Raw genomic sequence first — 22,086 nt, 5'->3', positions numbered from 1 at the left:
TCAAATTATTTCTTCTGCTTACCGTTTTTTTTTTAAACTCAAGTAACAAATCCAATCTGATTAAAATCAGATCTTTGTTACGCTCCGAAATTCTGATGGTCGCTGTACAGCTGAAGAAAATCAAAAGAGACTTTATTTGCTTTGTTGCTATGGAGAATTTGCTGTTGCTATGGAGATAAGTATCTTTACAATATTTCTTGGTTTGCAAAATTGTCTCAGATATATTTTCTTACTTTAAACTGTGCTTTTGTACTCTCAGATAACAGTTTACTAGATAAAATGGTTTTCACATTGTACGATTTTCCAGTTTTATTTATCAAAACATCCATTTTTGTTGCTAGGCAACGGATTGGAATGTTCAAAAAACACACCTTTTTGAATTTAAAGTCCAAAAGAGACATTCCTCTGCTTTAATGCAAAGTATTTACAACTCCTGTATTACGCCAGAAGTTCGAGTTATAAGGCCTTGAAAAGTACCAAAATCAGCAAAAATGCTGAATCAGCAAAAAACACAAAACATGCATATCTACCCATGTCTAGTACAGATATATATAAAATTCTTATTTCTATGTAATGCATTGTAAAAACATTTTAAATGTTTATCTTTATGATAAGAATAAATAAGAAGAAACTCTTAAATATTCACTATCAATTTCAAACCCTAAAGATTAGTTGTTTTTTTGTCCATACACATGGTAAATTGACTGGTTGCTAGGGAAATTTCTTTTGTCATGTTTCCATAGTAACCATGACCCAAAACTTTTTCACTTTGCATACATGGTTCATAGCACAAGAGAAATCTATGTGTTGAAAATCATCAAATTCTGAGAACCCTCATGATTCACTTTCAAACCTACTTTGCCTGATTCTTACAGAGACTTGCACAAAATTTTCCCATAAATATCGCTTATATACACAGTGTTTGAAATGATTTTTATATATGTTAGTCAGACTGGGAAAGTCTAGAGTAACGTCAAATATCTTTGTTAAATTCATGTCCGGTCGCGCGTTTTCATGTCCTCAAAATGAAAACTTATCAGAGTGAGATCTCTAAAACGGTAAGAGATTAAGACACCAAAGTTATATGAATAATAGACCTTGAGGAGTAGGCAAAACCATTTGGGTTAAGAGCATCAGACGTTACTTGCGCTTGTCACAGGAAGTGATCAAATAAATCGAAAATTTCAATTTTTCATTTTTGAATTAAAACTTGCATCACTTTATTGCATCTTTTTTGCAGATTCAAAAGATGTTGGTCCCACCGGAAACAAAAATGTAAACTTCCGGTTTTAGGAGATAAACTACGTAATTTTGATATTTAACTTTCTCATAAATATTGCTTATCACTAAAGTACTTGAAATAATTTTATGTATGTTGTAGATGCTGCAAATGTTTAGAGAAAAGTCAGAGATTTTTATAAAATTCACTTCCGGTCGCGTGTTTATCTGTCCTCAAAATTAGAATTTGTTCTCACAATATTCCTCGGCAACAGTAAACGACTGAAGTCTTAAAGTTTCAGGAGTGATAGTCAGTCATCAGTTTATTTGAATCGTGAGAAAATCTTGTATCCCTGTTACTTACGGTCAAAACAGGAAGTGATGCAAAAATGTGAATGGTTAATGGTTAACACGTTGGATTTTCACACTGACGACCAGGGTTAAATATCCAGAGTGTCTGAATTTCTTCTATCACATTTTCAGCTTGAATTTTCGTTTTTATTTTCAGAATCGGAAGGAAGACCTCTCATTGCTTGCAATGAGTTTCTAGTTATTAAGGTCTTCCGCTCTAGCGAAAGATCTACTGATTCTGATGATTAAGGTCATTAAGGTCTTCTGCTCCAGCGGGAGACCTTCTACTGATTCTGATGGTTAAGATTATTCTTATTATTAAGGTCTTCCGTCTTCATACTACTACTTTCTACTGTTTCTTATTATTATTCTTTTTTTTGACCAAAATTTTGTGCACGCAATTTCTCAAAAACTATTCAGTAGTTTTCAATGAAACTTTCACAAAAAATGAGTTATTATATGAACTTTGTTCGTCACAAGTAAAATTTGGAAAATTCGCTTCCGGTTCCAAATTATGGGCAAATTCCTGATTTTTAAATGGAATGTTGTACACGGTAAACCTAAAGAACGACTAAAGGTATGAACTGGAGACTTATTAGAGATTATAGAACATGTCTTCTAAATTACCAGAATTGCCTTTCCTTGCGTTGTCACTATTTCCGGTCGCTACCGGAAGCGAGTTTAAAAAGTCGAATTTTTCATATTTTATTGTTTTTCAATATATTTTTATGATATTAGTAGGGTTAATAGAGAAGAATGCATAATATATAAGTTGTTTGAAAATTGATAATAAATATTATAATTATTATTAATTTTTTTAGACAAAAATTGAGCACGCGATATCTCCAAAACTATTCAGTGGTTTTTCGTCAAACTTTCAGGGATAATGCGTTTAAAAGCCATTGTTTTATTTTAAAGAATTTTTGAAAAATTCACTTCCGGTTCCATGTTACGGGCAATGTCCTGATTTTTAAATGGATTTTTTTCCGCGGCAGAGCTAAAGAACGGCTAAAGATATGAAATGGAGACTTATTAGAGATCATAGAACATCACTTCTAGATATGCGGAATTGCCTTTTGTGCGTCGTCAATAGTTCCGGTCGCTACCGGAAGCGAATTAAAAAAGTCGAATTTTTCAACTTTTTGTCTCTCAATATTTTTTTAATGATTTTATTAGGGATAAAAGAGACTCTTAAAAGAAATGGTCCCGCTAGTGTAATGGTTAGCGTGTTCAATTTTCACGCGGGGGTCCTGGACTCAATCCCCAGAATGTTTGATTTTTTGTACTTTTTCCAGATGAAATATAAGACTCTACCTTTGAAATGATATCTGGTATATTTTTCCATTCGAATTACGCGATATATTTTACAATTTACGTTTTATAATATTTCATGTATGAAGGAATTAAAAGAAATGCACAAAGTAATACAGATAGTGTTATGAGTGAGAAATCAACCTCTTTCATGACGGAGAAGGGACTGAAGACCTTCATGTTGCCATGGCAACAAGTTTCTAGTTCTTTTTTTTTTCCTAGATGCCAACTTTGAGACCCCATATCTTGCTCATTTTTGAATGGATTTTGCTCAAATTTGCAGGGTTTATAGACATTACAAAACTCTATCAGAATGCTGTCAAACATTTTAAAAATCCACTTCCACTTTTGGGTTATCTCCCTTTAAATGAAAATTTAAGAGGCTTCATTTCCAGACAAAGGCTCCGAGACTACAAAAGCTGGAGTAGAAATTCTACCGAATTTAAATAATAGAAGCACTGAAGTTGTGCACATCAGTTTTTGTTTTTCAATTTCTGTATTCAAAATGGCGCTAGAGAGGGGTAAAAAATTAGAAGGCCTAAAAGAGCGGAAATTTACACATATTTTCCTTTTTATCTTCTAAACTAAAAATATTTTGATTGATTGATTGATTGTATGTTGTTTTACGTCTCATTCGAGAATTTTTCACTCATATATAGACGTCACCATATACTGATGAAGGGCTTCAAATTTGGACCTTTACTCAGCACCAACGGCCATTGAGCAGTGAGGGATCTTTATTGTGCTAACGCCTGCGGTGACACGGGACCTCGGTTTTTAAGGTTTCATCTGAAGGACCCACAACATTCACTTCAAAGTGCCGAGCACAGGCGAAGGAACAGTTGCTACCCATTTTTTATTGACTTAGGTCAGTCGCATCCGAGATTCGAACTCATGACCCCCCGATCACGGAGCGAGCGCTCTACCGACTGAGCTACCATGAACAGTAAAAATATTTTGAGAAAACATATATAACAAAAGTTGTGCACAATTTCAAGGCCTTTCATTTGACACCACTAAAAAAGGTCTGGCCCCTAAAATTAGGGATCTAGGGCCCTTTAAAGTTTTTGCTTTATAACTCAAAAACGGTAAATATTCGAAAAAGCTGCCATAATTTAAGTTGTTATCTAACATCGTATTGATCTCAAGAAAACATTATTTTGTTTGAGTCGTGTGTTCTAAATGAGCTAGAAGCATAGCACATACACTAGACAAAATTGCTAACGCACCACTTATTATTCTTATTTGTGAATTGATCATTTTCCTGATTGGTACTATATATAAAATATGCCATTTTTTCCAAAACAGTTGGATTGACAAATGTCTTGGTGTCATGTCAAGACCCTTAAAGGACCTTCTTGTCCGAAAACCAATTTCACGATGTGTACTGCGCACCGTTTTTGCCAAGATATGAAGTTGGATATTACCGATGGTGGTCCGTGACCTTGTGACGGGAGCAGTCTCCCACTTAAAAATCAAATGATATACCCTGATTGACTACCATATTGCTTAGTAGTCATCCAGTGCCTTGGTGTCCCTACCAAATCCACCCAACTTCCGGTTGCCCCAATTTTGTGGAACAATCTTGATATTATTGAGAGGTGCTCACTTAATGCCGTTGATATCTATTGTAAACATTTATGATCGTTAATTAAGGTCTTCTGCTCCAGCGGGAGACCTTCTATTGATTCTGATGGTTAAGATTATTAAGGTCTTCCGTTTCCAACGGAAGACCTTCTACTGATTCTGATGGTTAAGATTATTCTTATTATTCTTTTTTTTTTCCTAGACGCCAACTTTGAAGCTTCATATCTTCCTCATTTCTGAACGGATTTTGTTCAAATCAGAGTTTTTAGACTTTGCAAAACACTCTCAGAATACTGTAATACAATTCGGAAATTACCTTCTGTTCACGAGTTATTCCCCTTTGATTGAAATTTTTATGCCTCTGGTTTCCAGACAAAGGCTCTGAGACTGTAATAATTGGAGCACAAAACCCTTTGAAATTGAAAAGAAGAAGCATTGAAGTTGTGCACATCAGTTTTTGTTTTTTGATTTTTGCATTAAAAATGGCGCTAGAGAGGGGTCAAAAGTTAGAACGCGGAAAAGAGCAAAAATTTTGACATATTTTCCTTTATATCTTTAAAACTAAAAATATTTTGTTAAAACATGTAGAATAAAAGTTGTGCATAATAGCAAGAGCTTTCATTTGATATCATTTAAAAGGGGCTGGCCCCTAAAATTAGGGATCTAGAGCCCTTGAAAGTTTTCGCTTTATAACTCAAAAACGGTAAATATTTCGATATGGCTTTCGGAATTAAAGTTGTTCTTTAACACCTTATTGATCTCATACAAATGTTGTTTTGTTCGAGTATTGCGTAATATGTCGTAATATGTAGGTAAAAAGCAGGTCCCGTAAACAGGTAAGCGTTTTCATTCGGCAAGTAAATCGGAACTCTTCATGTGTGTAACTTCAACAAACTTGCAATAAATTATATACCCTACTGTAACCTTAATTGACATTGTGAGGATGAATTCTTGGGAAAATCGAAAAGTTTTACGGATACATACATACATACATACATACATACATGCATGCAAGTACAGAACATGCTCTTTTTATAAGCACGATCATGAATTCGTGTGTACAAGTGTACATGTATATGCAAGAGCACCCCAAATGTACGCATATCGAGTGTTTAAAATACAGAGAAATACAAAATCCCCGGTCTCTGTTTAACATTATCTTTGCAACAAAATATTGGTTAATCTGAAATCAATTTTATTGATCTATAGCTTATTTTGAAGTAAATTATCGGTCCACTGAGTTGATAATGAGTTGTTTTTATAACGAGTACATTTAGAGTATTCCGAATCACTTTTTACATTTTGACGGTAAACGATTTTATTAACAAGTTTATAAATGGTTGGTTGGTATTAAAGGAAAGCCAATTCAATGAAAAATCAAATCTACATTACACGGCGAGTCTATCTACGATACAGCGGCCTTGACGGGTTATATTTACATCACCTTTTTAGTGTATTGCAGGTCACTTCCGGGTATTTCGAATCACCTGGTAAATGGCTAAAAACAGTCAGATAACAACATTATAATTAATGAATTAGTTGGTATTGTTTACCAAAAGTATCAAAAAATAAAAAGAATTATTTTCTTGTTGAATGTTGTTGGGTTTTTTATTAAGTTATTAAAGCCCCCCCCCCCCCTTTCTGTAGACAACACTATAAAACAGCGTTCTCAGAGGCGGATCATGCAGAAAAGCAAATACCAACAGAATATTTACTTTCTGAAATTACCTGATTGTAAATTGTTGTCCTGTAAATATAATCATGATAATTATGTAATTTTTTTTTTACCTATGTGATTTTTTTAATGCAAATAATTAACATTGAACTGTCATAATTCTACGAGTAGGCTACCAAATAATGATATAATGATGATAAAAAAAATTGTGAAAAGGAATTAAACCAACTCATGTTTAGATTTCATGATTATCAAGAATGACGTATATCACTGCATACGTGTACTCGTACATATCAACATTGATCAACACTGATCAAGTGTATACCGGGACCCGGGATAGTCTTATTATAGCTCTTGCTTTGTCAAATCATTACTTTCATACCCCTTGCATTTAAGAAAAACAATGTTATAAAAAAAAATAATAATCTGACATATAACAAGTATACATGTAGCGTGTGCAATTTATTTGGCTAGGGGCATGTACACACGTGGTTCGAAACTATAGGGGGCTACAAATGCGGCCATAACTAGTATATTTTTGAGGTGTTATAAAAAAACAAATAATACTCACAAAAGCTTATAAAATTGCTGTTCTATCGATACCTTATATGCCATGTTTCATCCACCAACAACGCCACGACATCGATGAGAAATACCATGCAACGTTTCTACACGGGCATTTTCTTCGAAAAGGGTAGGAAGTTAATGAATTAAAATAATTAATTCTTTTAGTTAACGCATTATGTTTACCTCTTTATTTGTTGTATGCAATAAGTATAGACCTTACTAATAATGACTGTTTGGTTGTCACACCTGTGCATGTGTCGTGCGAGGTACAGCGGTAAGGTAAATTACCGAGAGTCGCGATATGCGGGGTGATTCGGAATACCCTAAATGATCTAACATGGGCCCACATAATACGACTAAATTCGTTTCATGAATGAACTGGTTCTTAACAAATATATGTACAGTATACGATATCTTTTCTTTAGATCTGTTTGTTTATTATTTTCAACCACAATCTGCAGTTACACGAAATCCATGCACAATGGCGCTACACCTGTCAATCAAAATCACTCGATATTGTGAACTCAGTCTGGTGTTACGGCAGCATTTCCGAAGTGATTCAAAATATTCCATCGGCTAATTCTAATTTTTCGCGTTGAATAATAATAATTTGGAACAAAGTTGGAATTAAGGCTGGAGCTGCATGCTGTGAATTTATCACACCTGCAGTCTGCAGTCTATGTATATGAAGCATCTGTTGAGTAATGAATCAGAGAGCATAATATGCGGAACAAGTTTGATTGAGATTTTTACTTTTCCTTTAAGATAAAATGATTAATAACATAATTTATGCATCTAATAGATACATATCAATGTACATGTGTAGCTTTTTAAAAACAAGAATCTGTAATTGAAAATGTGAAAGTGAAGAGTTTAGGTAATAGTTCTTAACCAAAATTTAATGACAGTTCATTCCTTCCTAGTCTCTATATAACTTTTAATTACGGCCGTGCCCTCTCCCCTTCAATTGATGTCTTATACATGCTTTTAAATTCTGTTTATGTATCAAGAAATTTCCACAGGTACTTGTGGACAGGATCCCCCCCCCCAAATTCAACCCCGATGTTTGTTGGACATTTTTTTCCACAAATTATATTTATTTCACTTATTCATCATGTGTACCATAGGAAAAAATCGAGTACAAGTACCTGTGGAAATTTCTATTTGCCCCCCCCCCCCTCCCTTCCCAAAAAAACCGAAATTGTTTTCTATGGGCTTGACAAAAGGTACTTGTGGACAGACCCCCCCCCCCCACCCCCCACCCCCCCGATATTCAACCCCGGGGCTTGTTGGACATTTTTTCCACAAATTATATTTATTGCACTTACTCATCATGTGTACCATATGAAAAAATCGTGAAAACCCCAAAATAACCGTTCCACACAAAAATGCCTCACTATGTATAGTTAAAACATTAAATTTTCATATTTCTTGATGAAATTAACATTAATATTTACATCCTTTGAATATTATTTCCTTTATTTCTTAAGAAACCCATTGCCGTTTATCAATGAGTAAACAACATGCAAGCCACCTGCATAGATTTCTTGAGCAACGGCTGTTCCATCAATTATACATACAATGACATACACACCTTTAATACAATATTTAACATGTTTAATTTTACTTTGAATGTTTTTATACAGATATAAATATAAACAATAAAATGCTTTCTTTGTTTGTTAGTACGGGAATTAATGTCGCAGCTCTTGCAGAAAAAAATTTACATAACCCGCTTACGCGGGTTATGTATTTTTTCTGCAACAGCTGCGACATTAATTCCCATACTAACAACCAAAGAAAGCATTTTATTGTTTAAATAAAATCAACACAAAATTAATACCGAATTACATATCACTTGAATTTATCATAAAGCAGAAAATCTGTTCTGCGGGCTTCAAGGCCAGCTCAGGAACCTAAAGATATCCTCATTTTCCAAGTCCAGTACAGAACGTAAATTAAATGAAATAAATCACACGATCACTGGGAAGAACTCAAAGAAAGAAGACTCTTGAGGAAAAGATATTTTGATTCGACTTATAGACTGAAATAAACCGATATTCTCTTTTTGCCAATCTTTCCTGGTGCCCTGGGACTCTGAAAGTAGGATCAGTATTTTTCTCACAGGTCCGTTGTACGGATTGTACGGGGGGGGGGGGGGGGGGGGGGGGGGGGGGGGGGGCAGACCTTCTGAAAATAGTCTTTTGTTGTAGTTTTAATATGTAAATTTTGATTTAGTTGCTGCTTGCACCCTCCCCACTCTTTGTTTCTCTACGGTCATACATAGGCGAATCCCAGCAAAAATGTAATGACCCCCCCCTCCAACACACACTTTTTTTTTAAATGTGTATTGCGATAGGACTTAAAATTGGAAAACATTTTCTGTATATCTCTACATCGAAAAATATAAAACAAATATTTTTTTTTATATTTCCTTTTTAAAACAACATAGATAATTATGCATAGCTAATTAAATACTGAATTAAATATTTATCTTTGCAGACAATATGCTCTGGGTTATAGAACATGATGTGAAAGCGTATCGTAATGCACCTTGTAATCCTTTGGATTTTCAGATTTAAGGCCAACCAATGCGAAAACCCAAAGACGCCGACATTTTATTATGCTACTGTAATCGAAGATCCGGGGGGCATACAGTTTTTGTCCTGTCCACCTGTCTATTTGTCTGTTAGACTGTGTTAGCCTCTTTGTCCGCAAAAACTTTAACTATGCCCATAAAATTTGATTGGTTGGAACTACTGCTTTCATATTTCTTACGTGTATTCCTAGTAACAAGGACTTCCTTCAGGTACCAACATATTTGACCTCTTGACCTTGAACTTGGAGTTTGATCCTCTTTCGCAAAATTTTACCAAACTATAACCTTGGCCAAAACTTTTGAACAGTTGGTGCTATGGCTTTTATAATTCACATCTGTATCCCTTGTGATAAGTCTCCTCCTTGGGTATAAATATGTTTGACCATTTGACCTTGACCTTGGAGTTTGACCAACTTTTAAACAACTTTAGCCTTGACAATAACTTTTGAATGACTAGTACTAGGGCTTTTATATTACATAGGTAATTTTCTTGTGACAAGGCCTGTCATTGTATACCTTTAATTTTGACCATTTTACCTTGACCTTTGAGTATGTCCTACTTTTGAAAAACTTTAACCTTGGTTTTAACTTTTGAACAGTTGGTGCTAAGGCTTTTTAATACCACATGTATATTCCTTGTAACAATTAAGACCTTCCCTCAAGTACAACAATTATGATCCCTTGACCTTGGAGTTTGACCTTTTTAAGAAATTAACCTTGGCCATAACTTTTAAACTGTTGCTGCTGTGGCTTTCATACTAGTATATATTTCACAGTATATTCTTTGTTCAAGACCTTTATTTGGGTAATAACATTTTTTTTTTATCTTTTGATCTTGACCATGGAGTTTTACTTGCATTTGAGAAACTTTTAACTTTTGCCATAAGATGCCATATGGGGGCATCAGTGTTTCAAAAATCACACGTTGTTCAGTATCCAAATCGGGCATAAAACATTTACAATGATCCTTTAAAGCAGTGAGTTGAACCTAATAATTACGACTATAGAAATTATGATAATTTATTTCAATGTATGGTCTAAAAAAACGTTTATTATACCTCTGTGAAAACTAGCTTACAAGTGAAAAATCACTAGTAAAATAGAATTTGATTGGCCGAGAAAGTCACGTGTCCATCATGTTTGCCCTGCAACAAAACGTCGTGTTTCACGATTGTGACGTCACAATTAAACAAGTGAGGAGTTAGATTGTTTATAGCGACGCTGCTAACTTCGTTCGCGCAGTAGCAACAACTAAAAATTCACCCCAAAAAATCACCTTAATTAATGGAATTGCATACAGATAGTAGATTAAACGTTCTTTGTTAAAATGTTTGCACTTTTCAAAATTCGTTTATGGAAATACAGCTAACATACGTCATGAGACGTCACAGTCTAGACGTTCCAAATGTCTCGTGCTGTTTGAAGAGGCGGATCTTAAAATTAAGTGAACAATGCACTCGCCCAACGGTCGCACCGTCAACATATTATCGTTGATTGATTGTGTCGATTTAAATGTGTAAAAATGTAATGGTGTTTGAATGTTACTGGTATGATCACACAAACTTGTCACGTAGGAATTTTTTTTTAATGAAACGAGGCTATTGGTGTACCTGTAACTTACATCTCTTTCATATCGTTCTCATCAAATGCATGTTTGCTTTATTCATTGGATCTCCTTTGTAATTCCTGCATTTTGGTTAATTCGGTATTATAAACAATTTATTGCATAATAGTTAGGGAGACATAAAGATTTTTTCGCAAATGAAAAATCATATTTCTCTCAGGCGTTGCCTTCGGGGAGTATGATTTTTCATGGGCGAAGAAATCTTCATGTTGCCCTCGGGGAATATGATTTTTTATGGGCGAAGAAATCTTCATGTCTCCCTCACTATCATGCAATAAATGCAAACTGTGAACTTGTCAATTCCGAAACACACAAAAGGGTATCGCTGATATCATACAGAGTATATCATTGCCTTGATCAGGCCCATAGGAAGCAAATTCAGGGGGGGGGGGGGGGGGGGGTTGGGGGGGGCACAGCCATACATTTTCAGTTGACAGTTGAGGGGGCACTACTACCATAAATTTCCTGACAAGCAAAAAAAAAAAGGTCACCAACTACCAAAAATTCCTTGACAAGCAAAAAAAAAAAGAAGGTTATCAGACGTTTTTATTGAGGTGGCACAAGCTATATTATCTATGTCTACTATAGTAATCTACATGTATATATCGGCAAAATTATTGGGGGGCACGCCCCCCCCCCCCCCTCGGTTCCTACGGCCATGTTGATTAAATTTAGGGTCACTAAGGAAAGAATGTTTTGACTGGATGAATGGTCTGAAAGAACATGTGTTAACTTGTCGAGTCGGTAACACATAGATGGGGTTTGCTTATAACCAGAGTGTGTCATGGTTTGATGCAAGGTCATTTGAACGAGTTCAAGGTCATCAACGGAGAAACAACATTCCTTAACTGTCTTGCTACTGGTGAGACATTGCAAGTTGATACCCCTTACAAGATTGCTTATAACCTTAGAATGTGGCATGACCTTGACTCAAGGTCACTTCTTCCTGTTCGCAGCTCCAATGGAAGACCTACTCGTTGCTTTGCAACGAGCTCTGCTCTAGTTCTTATTATTCTTTTTTTTTTTCCTAGACGCCAACTTTGAGACCTCATATCTTGCTCATTTCTCCAAGGATTTTGCTCAAATTTGCGGGGTTTATAGACATTACAAAACTCTATCAGAATGCTGTCAAACATTTCAAAAATCCACTTCAGCTTTTGGGTTATCCCCCTTTTAATGAAAATTCAGGGGGGTTCATTTCCAGACAAAGGCTTGGAGACTACAAAAGCTAGAGTAGAAATTCTACCGAATGTAAATAAAAGAAGCCCTGAAGTTGTGCACATCGGTTTTTGTTTTTCAATTTCTGTATTCAAAATGGCGCTAGAGAGGGTTCAAAAATTAGAACGCCTGAAAGAGCGAAAATTTACACATATTTTCCTTTTTATCTTCTAAACTAAAAATATTTTGTTAAAACATGTAGAATAAAAGTTGTGCACAATTTTAAGGCCTTTCATTTGACACCACTAAAAAGGGTCTGGCCCTTAAAATTAGGGATCTAGGGCCCTTTAAAGTTTTTGCTTTATAACTCAAAAATGGTAAATATTTCGAAAACGCTGCCATAATTAAAATTGTTATTTAACATCTTATTGATCTCAAGAAAACGTTATTTTGTTTGAGTCTTGTGTTCTAAATGAGCTAGAAGCATAACACATATACAGGTAAGTGTTTTCATTCAGCAAGTAAACAAGAGCTCTTCATGCGTGTAATTAAAATAAACTTACTATAAATAATAAACCTAGCTACATTAGATGCTAATATTCTTTAGAATCAGGTTCTTGAAGTATTCTGTGCTTTATTTCCAAATTATTTACTGACAACTTTCCCTCTTATTTCGTTTGTTTTCAAATTTGGATAAACCAGTCTACTAAACAAGGAAAAAAAGATAACCTTTTCTTCTTATCATATAAAAACAAACAATAAAGTTAGAAAATAAAACAAAATTTAAAGATAGACTATTCACAGGCATTAAGTTCACGCCTTTTACATTCACCTTGTGTGTTTACAATTATGTAACCCCTCCCTCGATAGCGCGTGGCAAAGGAGGTCACCGGGGATCAATCGGCGTGTTAACCAGCGACCTAAGGTCATACACAAAACAAACCATAGAATGGCCATTCCAAATACATTTTGTAAACTGATGAGTGGATAAACATGTTGAATCTTTCAGATTATTTCATAATATCTTTGATTAAGTCGCTAGTACATTTCAATTTATATTCTATTCGCTGAATTACAAGAAAGTTGCATATTTATTTTTATAAACATTGTATTTCTCGATATCAAGATAATTGCGCTTTGTGGAAAATTACTTTAAAATCATTTCGAATCTTTCATATGATTTCGTCTTACTGTTTATCACTCATTCGTTTTAATCAAGTAGTCTTAACTGCCTTTCACTTATTCACTTCAAATTCAATGCATTTTGAATGCCGAAAAGACCACTTTGTTTGCGTATTAAAGAAACAGTTTATTTATTTCTCTAATGTTATTATTTAACGAGTTGCTATTTCTTTCATGAACATTAAACAGCATGTATATAATTATCATGAAAATTGTACGTAGAGGTCACATTTTTAATTGTCAGGAAAATAGGAAATGAAATTAAGTACTTTTGAGTTTGTATTATTTTCTTCCTAACTTACCGGTACAATATTATTGCATACAATTTCCTCTCATCACTATGCGTATACCCCCATCATCGAAATAAATAGAATGTTTTCCTTTGCAGTCGGTTGGTTTTACCAGGTACATGTAAGTACAAGTGAGGATGGAGCTTTACAGAAGCAGGTGATGAATTCCGAGAGAAAGGCACTGCCTATTTTATATACATGTACATTCCTAGGGACCTGGTTTTCTGAACCGATGTCACTGTTATTCAAAAACCTAGCTAAAAATTCTCTCTTTGAAATGCAGGACCATCGATCGTAAAAAATAAATGACAAAATAATTTCAATTTACAATAAGTATCTCACCTCCCAAGACAAAAGCCCAACTAAGCTTTTCTGTTCATAATTCTTCATCTTTGTTTGCTTTCTTGGTGTATGTAGCATTATCATCATTGTCGTTGTAAAGCTACTTGTAAATTTTTCTCATTTTTATCTTATCAAGAACCACTGGGCCATAACAACAAAAATTAACACAGAATATTTTTGGTAAATTTTTGTTCAAATGAAGGGTCACATCTTCTTTTAACGGATACATGTAGTAAAAATTAGATGGGGTCCAGGCACGGATCAAGGATTTTTTTTCCACGGGGAGGGGGGGGGGAGGATCCCAATAAAAAAAAATATTTCAACCCAGAAATTTCTTGACGAGCCACAAAATAAAAGAAACTCTTTTCCCAAACGTGAAAACTTATTTCGTGTTTGTGTGTGTGTGTGGGGGGGGTGGGGGGGTCGTTGACTTTTCATACCATTTTAACGCAGATCCACGTTTTCAAGGAAAACTAAGAATTCATTGCGAGCAATGAGAGGTCTTCCATCCGATTCTGAAAATAAAAACGAAACTTCAAGCTGAAAAAGTGATAAAAGAAATTCAGACTCTGGAGATTTAACCCTGGTCGTCAGTGTGAAAATCCAACGTGCTAACCATTAACCATTCACTTTTTTGCATCACATCCTGTCACGACCAAAAGTAATGGCGATACAAGAATTTTTCACGATTCAAATAAACTGATGACTGACTTTTAGACTTCAGTCATTTACTCTTGCTGAGCAATATTGTTAGAACAAATTCTAATTTTGAGGACAGGTAAACATGCGACCGGACGTGAATTTTATAAAAATCTCTGACTTTTCTTTAGACATCTGCAGTATCTACAACATACATAAAATTATTTCAAGTACTTTATCGATAAGCAGTATTTATGAGAATGATAATTAAAAAAATTATGCAGTTTATCTCCAAAAAGTTGACGTTTTTGTTTCCGGTGGAATCTAACATATTTTAAAACAGCAAAAGAGATGCAATGAAGTGATACAAGTTTTAATTAAAAAAAAATAAAAGTTAAAAATTTTTATTTCTTTGATCACTTCCTGTGACGACCGGAAGTGACGACTAACGCATTTAACCCAAATGGTTTTGCCTACTCCTCAAGGTCTGTTACTCATAAAAGTTTGGTGTCTTAATCTCTTAACTGTTTTTGAGATCTCGCTCAGACAATTTCTCATTTTGAGGACAGAAAAACACGTGATCGGAAGTTAATTTTTGAAAAATGTTTGACGTCACTCTAGACATTTGCATTCTGAATAACATATTTAAAATTCATTTCAAATACTTTATCTATAAAGAATATTTATGGGAAAGTAAAATACTCAAATTATTTAGTTTCTCTTTTATAACTAGAAGTTGTCATTTTTGTTTCCGGTGGGACCAACATCTTTCGAATCTGCAAAGAAAATGCAATAAAGTGACGCAATTTTTGATTAAAAAAAGAAAAATTGAAATTTTCGATTTTTTTGATTACTTCCTGTGATGACCGGAAGTGACGGCTGACGCTCTGAAGCCAAATAGCTTGGGCTACATCTTAAGGTCTGTTGCTCATATAAGTCTGGTGTCTTAATCTCTTACCATATCCGAGATCTTGCTCAGACAACTTCTCATTTTGAGGACAGAAAAACATGCGACCAAAAGTGAATTTTCACAAAGATATTTGACGTTACTGTAGAAATTTGCACTCTTAATAACATATTTAAAATTCATTTCAAATACTTTATCTACAAAAGATATTAATGGGAAAGAAAAATACTCCATTTATGTTGTTTTTCTGTTATAACCGGAAGTTGACGTTTTTGTTTCCAGTGGGACTAACATATTTCGAAACTACAAAAGAGATGCAATAATGTGATGTAAGAATTGATTTAAAAAAGGAAAGCTGAAATTTTACGATTTCTTTATCACTTCCTTAAGCGACCAGACGTGCCAACCACGAACGAAAAATAGCGACCTGGCTAGTATCTATCAGGAACTATAATCCCTGAAAGTTTCATATTGATATCTCTTGTCGTTCTTGAGATTAACCGCGGTCAAAATGTCATTTTGAAATCAGAAAATGGTCTGTAACTTGGAACTGTAAGTGAATTTTCAAATTTTCTCTCTAATAGATCAAGTTTATGTCACAACACATAATTCCTAAAAATTTCATGCAAATCCATCCGATAGTCTTCGAGAAATTGCATGCACAAAATTAGAAAGTCAAAAAAATAATAATAATAACTAGAGCAAAGCTCATTGCAAAGCAACAAGTAGGTCTTCCGTCCTGTTTTGACCGAAGTGACTTCAACAAGAGAAAGGAATGAGTTTAGACGTCTCCGGTGACTTTAAAATTACAATTTTGAATCAAAACCTGCAAAATAAGCTATTTCTGGCTACTTACGGTTTGACCGGAAGTGATGTTGAGGAATGATAAATTTGGTTGGACTTTTCTGGTTACATAAATTAACCAATAACATGTCAAAAATGGCAAAAATATGCATTTTCTGACAACTTCTGTTTTGGCCTAAAGTGACTACATTTGACAACTTTCGACAACCTTATTCACTTCTACTTGTCATTTTGAACAATTTTGCTTCTTTGATGTATCACAAATTCACAAAAGTTTTTGAGATATTGAGAAAACACTTTCAGCCCCTGTAGATCCCTTCTTTTTGGGGTCAGCCCCTAATTGTTAATATCAAATGAAAGAGCTTGCCATTTTGCACAACTTTTGTTCTATATGTTTTTACAAAATATTTACAAGTAAAGAGATATTCTTGAAAAAATGCTAAAAATTTTGATATTCTCAATAAAACTAGTTTTGGAGCATACCAAGCGTCAAAGTGCGGCACTTTCTGGAAAAATGAAGTACCTTGTATAGGTATAGGTATTGCAAGGGATATAAATTCCTATATTAAATTTTGAACACCCATTCTGATTTGAAAAAAATGAAATCTTTACTAATTCAGGGAGATATTATAAGTATGTTTTCTCATTCCGGCCCACAGGTTTCTAGAGAATAATTTTTTCAAATGACCCTTTCCAATTTTTACTACTTGTATTTCTTAATTATCTTCTGTTGGAAGAGAATGTGGTCATTCATTTGATCAACAATGTTTGGTTGATATTGACCCAGTGATTCTTGAAAAGATAAGAATGAGAAAAAAATTACAAGTACCAGGTTTACAGCGACAACGTCGATTATGCTTACACCGAGGAAGCCAACATCGAAGTCAGAGAACAACAAATTATGAGCAGAAAATCTTACTTAGCCTTTGGCATGAGAGATGGGGTACTGATTAAAAATTGAAATTATTTTTATATAGTCAATTTTTTTTTACGATCGACGTTTTGACGCCATACTTGCCAACCTCCAACATGTAAAAATCTGGTCATGACCAGATTTGGAAAGTAAAAAATCTGGTCATAACGTGTAACGACATTCACGACACATTTACCATGATTAAATTATATATATATATATATATATATATATATATATATATATATATATATATATATATGTATGTATATGTATATATATATATATATGTATATATAAGCATTTGTGTATTGAGAATTATTTTATTAAAAAGAGACTTTAACTTGCAATGAGAAAAATTTAATATATATTGATTAAATTTACATGTTAAAAAAGAGCATTGAGGTTTCATCATTCAGTATTGACCCGAATTAAGTGTGCATTTTTTAAAGTCTTTTAAAATTTTAAATTGCTGATTTGAAGCACATGGATATTTGTGCTAAATTTGTATTCGAATTTTGGTTTTGAAGTTATTTTTCCTCTCTTGAATTAATTTAATTAACAAGTGCTATTCAATGTACAGTAATGCCTACACTATCTTCGAACACTTTATTTTATCTAATGAAAGTTGTTTTCCAAGATTCCTTGATATGTACATAAATATCGTTTCTCTTTTTCTTGGTTCAATTTGTTCTTGCTGGCCCTGATAACCAGCTCGTTCTATCGGAAGCCATTTTAAATTGACTTCAAACTTTGATTTGTCAAAACAACTCTCTGGTAATTGTTTACACCTGCACTGATAATTTACTGGTACACACGGCCTACTGAACATAGCCATCGGCATTGTTTAGTACGTAAATCCAAGCTTGGGTTGTAACTGGAAGTTTAAAGTGCAACCTAATTTAAGAACCAAATCCGGAAATCGGGAGATTTTCGGGTTGTTTGGCAAAAATCGGGTGAAAAGCATGACCCGCCATGTCATAAAAAATAATTTGGTTAAGGGTCGAAAAATTGGGTGTAACCCGACGAAATCGGGTGAATTGGCAACTATGTTTGACGCCCCTCCACCCCCCAAAAAAAACTGATTGAAAACTTCGCCTCTAAAGGGAAGCATTTTATCTATTGGAGGGGGGGGGTATACGTATACTGATGAGAGGAAATTTAATCAACTATCAGTCCTATAAATATGAATGATTGCTTTGGAATATTTGGTTACAATTACATGGCTTTTATCTTCATTTATACAAGTAAGTTAATGTCAGCTAAGAACTAAATTAGCATCTGTTACAGACAAAACAAGTAAATTTTAAGCTATTTAGGGTTATCTACATATATAAATTTATTTGTAAGAACCACTTTTTATAAAACAAATTTTCGCCCATGATATATTTGGTATAAATATAGCTCTAGTTGGTATAACATTGATAAAAACCTGTGAACGGATTAATTTTCTGTTTCAAAACGTAGAGAAAGTGCAAAGCGCACTGGTTTACATGCACACGATGGTGCTTGACCACAAGCGATCGAAGGAATGGTTAATGGTTGCATAATTGTAAACAAACACAAAACCTGGCTAGACGTTTTGGATTAAGGCTACATGTATCATGATCCAATTTAAAACAGATAAACCAACATAATCTCAAATATTCTATATTAATATTTGTCCATTAATTGTCACGCGATGGATTGCTTTAGATCTTCTCGGCCGCGTGTGATCGAGGGATGGGTTACGTAACGGTAAACACAATAGAATCTGGGGTTCAGGTAAATGTAAGAATCATGCAGTTAATGATTGTGAATTATATGACTCTTAAAAGTTTTTTTGCTTTTATATTGTTTGCTTTCATATTTAAACAAAGAAAAGATACTTGTACTTTTTTCTGTTTCTATCTCTTTCTCTCTTGGAAGGTTCTTTATTTTAAAACACAATAAAAGAGAAAGTTGTCACCGAATTATCTGAATAGGAATGAAAGAACACATTTAAAACCTAATTCAAAAAAAAAAAAATAGGATAGAGTGTTGAAAGATATATTATTTATGCAAGTTTATTTCAGTATTCTTCTACACTAGCCAAATGAAAACGGGTCCTTGTTTACGGGTCTAGTTTTTTTCCCTACCATACACAAGACTCGAACAAAATAATATTTTCATGAGACAAAGAAGGTACAAAGGAAAAACTTTTCATCGACAGCCATATCGAAATATTTTCTCATTTTTGAGTTTTAAAGCAAAAACTTTCAAGGGCCCTAGATCCCTAATTTAAGGGGCCAGCTCCTTTTTAGTGGTGTCAAATAAAAGGTAATTAAATTGTACACGACTGTTATTCTACATGTCTTAATAAAATATTTCTTATTTAAAAGATACAAAGGAAAACGTGTCAATTTTGCTCTTTCATGCATCCTAATTTTTGACCCCTATCTAGCAGCAGTTTGAACGCAGAAATCAAAAAACAAAAACCAATGTTCACAACTTCATTGCTTCTATTTCTTATATTCTGAAATCTTGGTTTTCAATACAAAAATGCAAGTCTCTACGTTATGGAAACATCAGAAATGAAAACGAGGCCATTCATGCACATGTACTGAAGATGTCTGTAAATATTCAGGTTTCTGTAACTTAATTTCTACGTTTTCAGTGAAATACTTTGAAATCTATAATGTAGCTCTTTATACATGTATTGCATACTATGAGTTGATACATATGGAAATTTTCAAAATGACATGCTTGCACATATTCTTAAATCTGATTAACTTACACTTATATTGCTACAAGTGTGTTGTTTTTTTCCCAAAAATAATTTTGTAAAATAAGTTGTAAAAGTCTTCAGTAAAGATGCTGTCTAATTTAATGAATCTTATAGGGAATGGAGCACCAAAAGTGAGTATGGGGAGCATTTTGGGAACATCTGTAATGGTCTCCATTACCATTTGAACTACTGGTAGTTTATTTATATCATTATTGATGCTTTAGCAGGCAACAAATGCATTCCTTGGAACACTTGACTTAGGTTGACTTTTATTTTCCTTTGTACAGATGAACATAAAAAGAAAGATAAATCAGGAGCACTTCACATAATAAGACTGCCCAGTGATCTAACTCACTTTAGGAAACTCAGTACTAATGATGACAGTCAGTCTGAGCAAAGCCCTACTCCTCTCTTCTCCCGTAAATTAAGCACAGACTATGAAGTTCCACATCTTGATGCTATTGAAACTCATTTGCCACAGAGAAACTCGCTTGTGGATGTGACAGAGGGTGAAATAATGGATTTAAAAACAGATCAAACTATACTGACACAACAGACTGATACACACGATAGTTTATTTGAATCTTGCACTAGTAAGAATATAACAGCCAAGTCAACTTTAGATCCATTTCATGAAATACTGACTTCTGATCCATTTAGTTTTGTTGAAGGATATATGGCTCAAGAGAAATCTGGAATACAAATGGCTCAATCTTCAAAAAAATGTAATAAAATTGAAATTGATGCTGAAAATGAACCCAGGGAAGCACCCAAATCTACAAGTGCAATAAATCCAAATGAAAGAAGAAGTGGTAGAAACTCTACAAGAAATAATCTGGCACAAACTCACAGTGACACAACACCCCAAAGGATTACAAGAAGTCAAAGGTCAAGGTCTCAAGAGAACAAAGTTACTCAAGATGATAATTTTGGATTATCTGGCAATTGTGGAATAGAAGCCAATGGAGAAGTGACTATGGTAACAAATGACTCATCTGAGGAAGGGACAAATCAAAGAACCAAGGAGGAAGGCTTTGAAATATCTTCTTCACCTGTGTATTAATGATTGAATGTGCTTGTGATGTAAAATTGTGAACAGTTCTAGGAAAATTTAGTTTTGTTTACCATAAACCATACTGGATTTGCTGTAAATTAAAAGAATGATTTTATAGTAACAAATTATATAATTTAAATGAAAGAATATGAAAGAATGGTGTGACCTTTTGGGCGAGCACAGTTGTATTTTTAACTCACCTGAGCCAAAGGCTCAATTGAGCCTTTCTGATGGAAATTTGTCTGTTGTCTGTCATTGTTGTTGTCGTAAACTTTTCACATTTTCATCTTCTTCTCAAGAACCAGTGGGCCAATTTCCAAGAGGAGATAATCATGAATTCGTGAAAAATTGAATATATCATTTAAAAATCTTCTCAAGAACCACTGTGCTTGAAAATATGAAACTTATATGAAGCATCCTCAGGTAGTGTAGATTCAAGTTTGTTCAAATCATGACCCCCGGGGGTAGGGCGGGGCCACAATAAGTACTACAAGGGGGAAATCAGGTGAAAAACAGCAAGGCAAAAGTTACTCAGGTGAGCATTGTGGCTCATGGGCCTCTTGTTCTCTATATAACTAAGCAAATTTACTCCTTATCTCTCCAATTTCCGATCTCTCGAAGTTCACTATCTCTTAAACCAAGACCTGGGTCACACACATTTCATTATTTTTTTTAATTCTCAATCTCTCCAAGTTTTGATTGCACATGTATACATGCCAATCAAGCATAAAATTAGTGCAGCTTAAACTTACCTGGATAACAGCGAATGCCTGAGGCTGACATGGACGTGTTAATTGGGTGTTTACATAGATGACCCTACACCTGTGAGTCGTCTGAGTGTTGATATAATTGATAAGTTAATTGAAAAATTATAAACAAATCACTTCTTATTTTGATTTGAGAGCAAGATGATAATTTTGAGAAAATAATTTAGAGACCTGTCAATAATTTTCCAAAGATTAGGCCATCTTTAAAAAATTGTTTGGTTACTTTCTCCCAACCGACTGACTAAAAACGTCTGACTCAAAACTTTTTAGCTCTTCTGAGCCAAAGGCTCAAAGAGCTAATGCTATGGCCATTTGTGCGGTGTGCGTAAACTTTTTAAAATATGGACCATAA

The 22,086-nt window shown here is 34.2% G+C and overlaps 1 protein-coding gene across 1 annotated transcript in view; it reads left to right on the top strand.

The window, feature by feature from the left end:
• LOC133200992 (uncharacterized) overlaps nucleotides 1-21,124 on the top strand; it is a 233,657-nt gene extending 212,533 nt beyond the window's left edge. Inside the window, exon 8 of the mRNA XM_061336799.1 lies at nucleotides 20,201-21,124. Within this exon, the coding sequence (XP_061192783.1) occupies nucleotides 20,201-20,976 (776 nt within the window). The 3' untranslated portion in view covers nucleotides 20,977-21,124. The remainder of the gene's footprint in view (nucleotides 1-20,200) is intronic.
• The last annotated feature ends 962 nt before the right edge of the window (nucleotides 21,125-22,086 follow it).

The sequence above is a fragment of the Saccostrea echinata genome, unplaced genomic scaffold (assembly GCF_033153115.1).
Source record: "Saccostrea echinata isolate AGI-Se365-2 ecotype Australia unplaced genomic scaffold, CSIRO_AGI_Sech_v1 ptg000042l, whole genome shotgun sequence".
In the NCBI taxonomy this organism is placed as follows: domain Eukaryota; kingdom Metazoa; phylum Mollusca; class Bivalvia; order Ostreida; family Ostreidae; genus Saccostrea; species Saccostrea echinata.
Note: the sequence above shows the minus strand (reverse complement) of the source record. Positions and strands in the feature narration are given on the sequence as shown.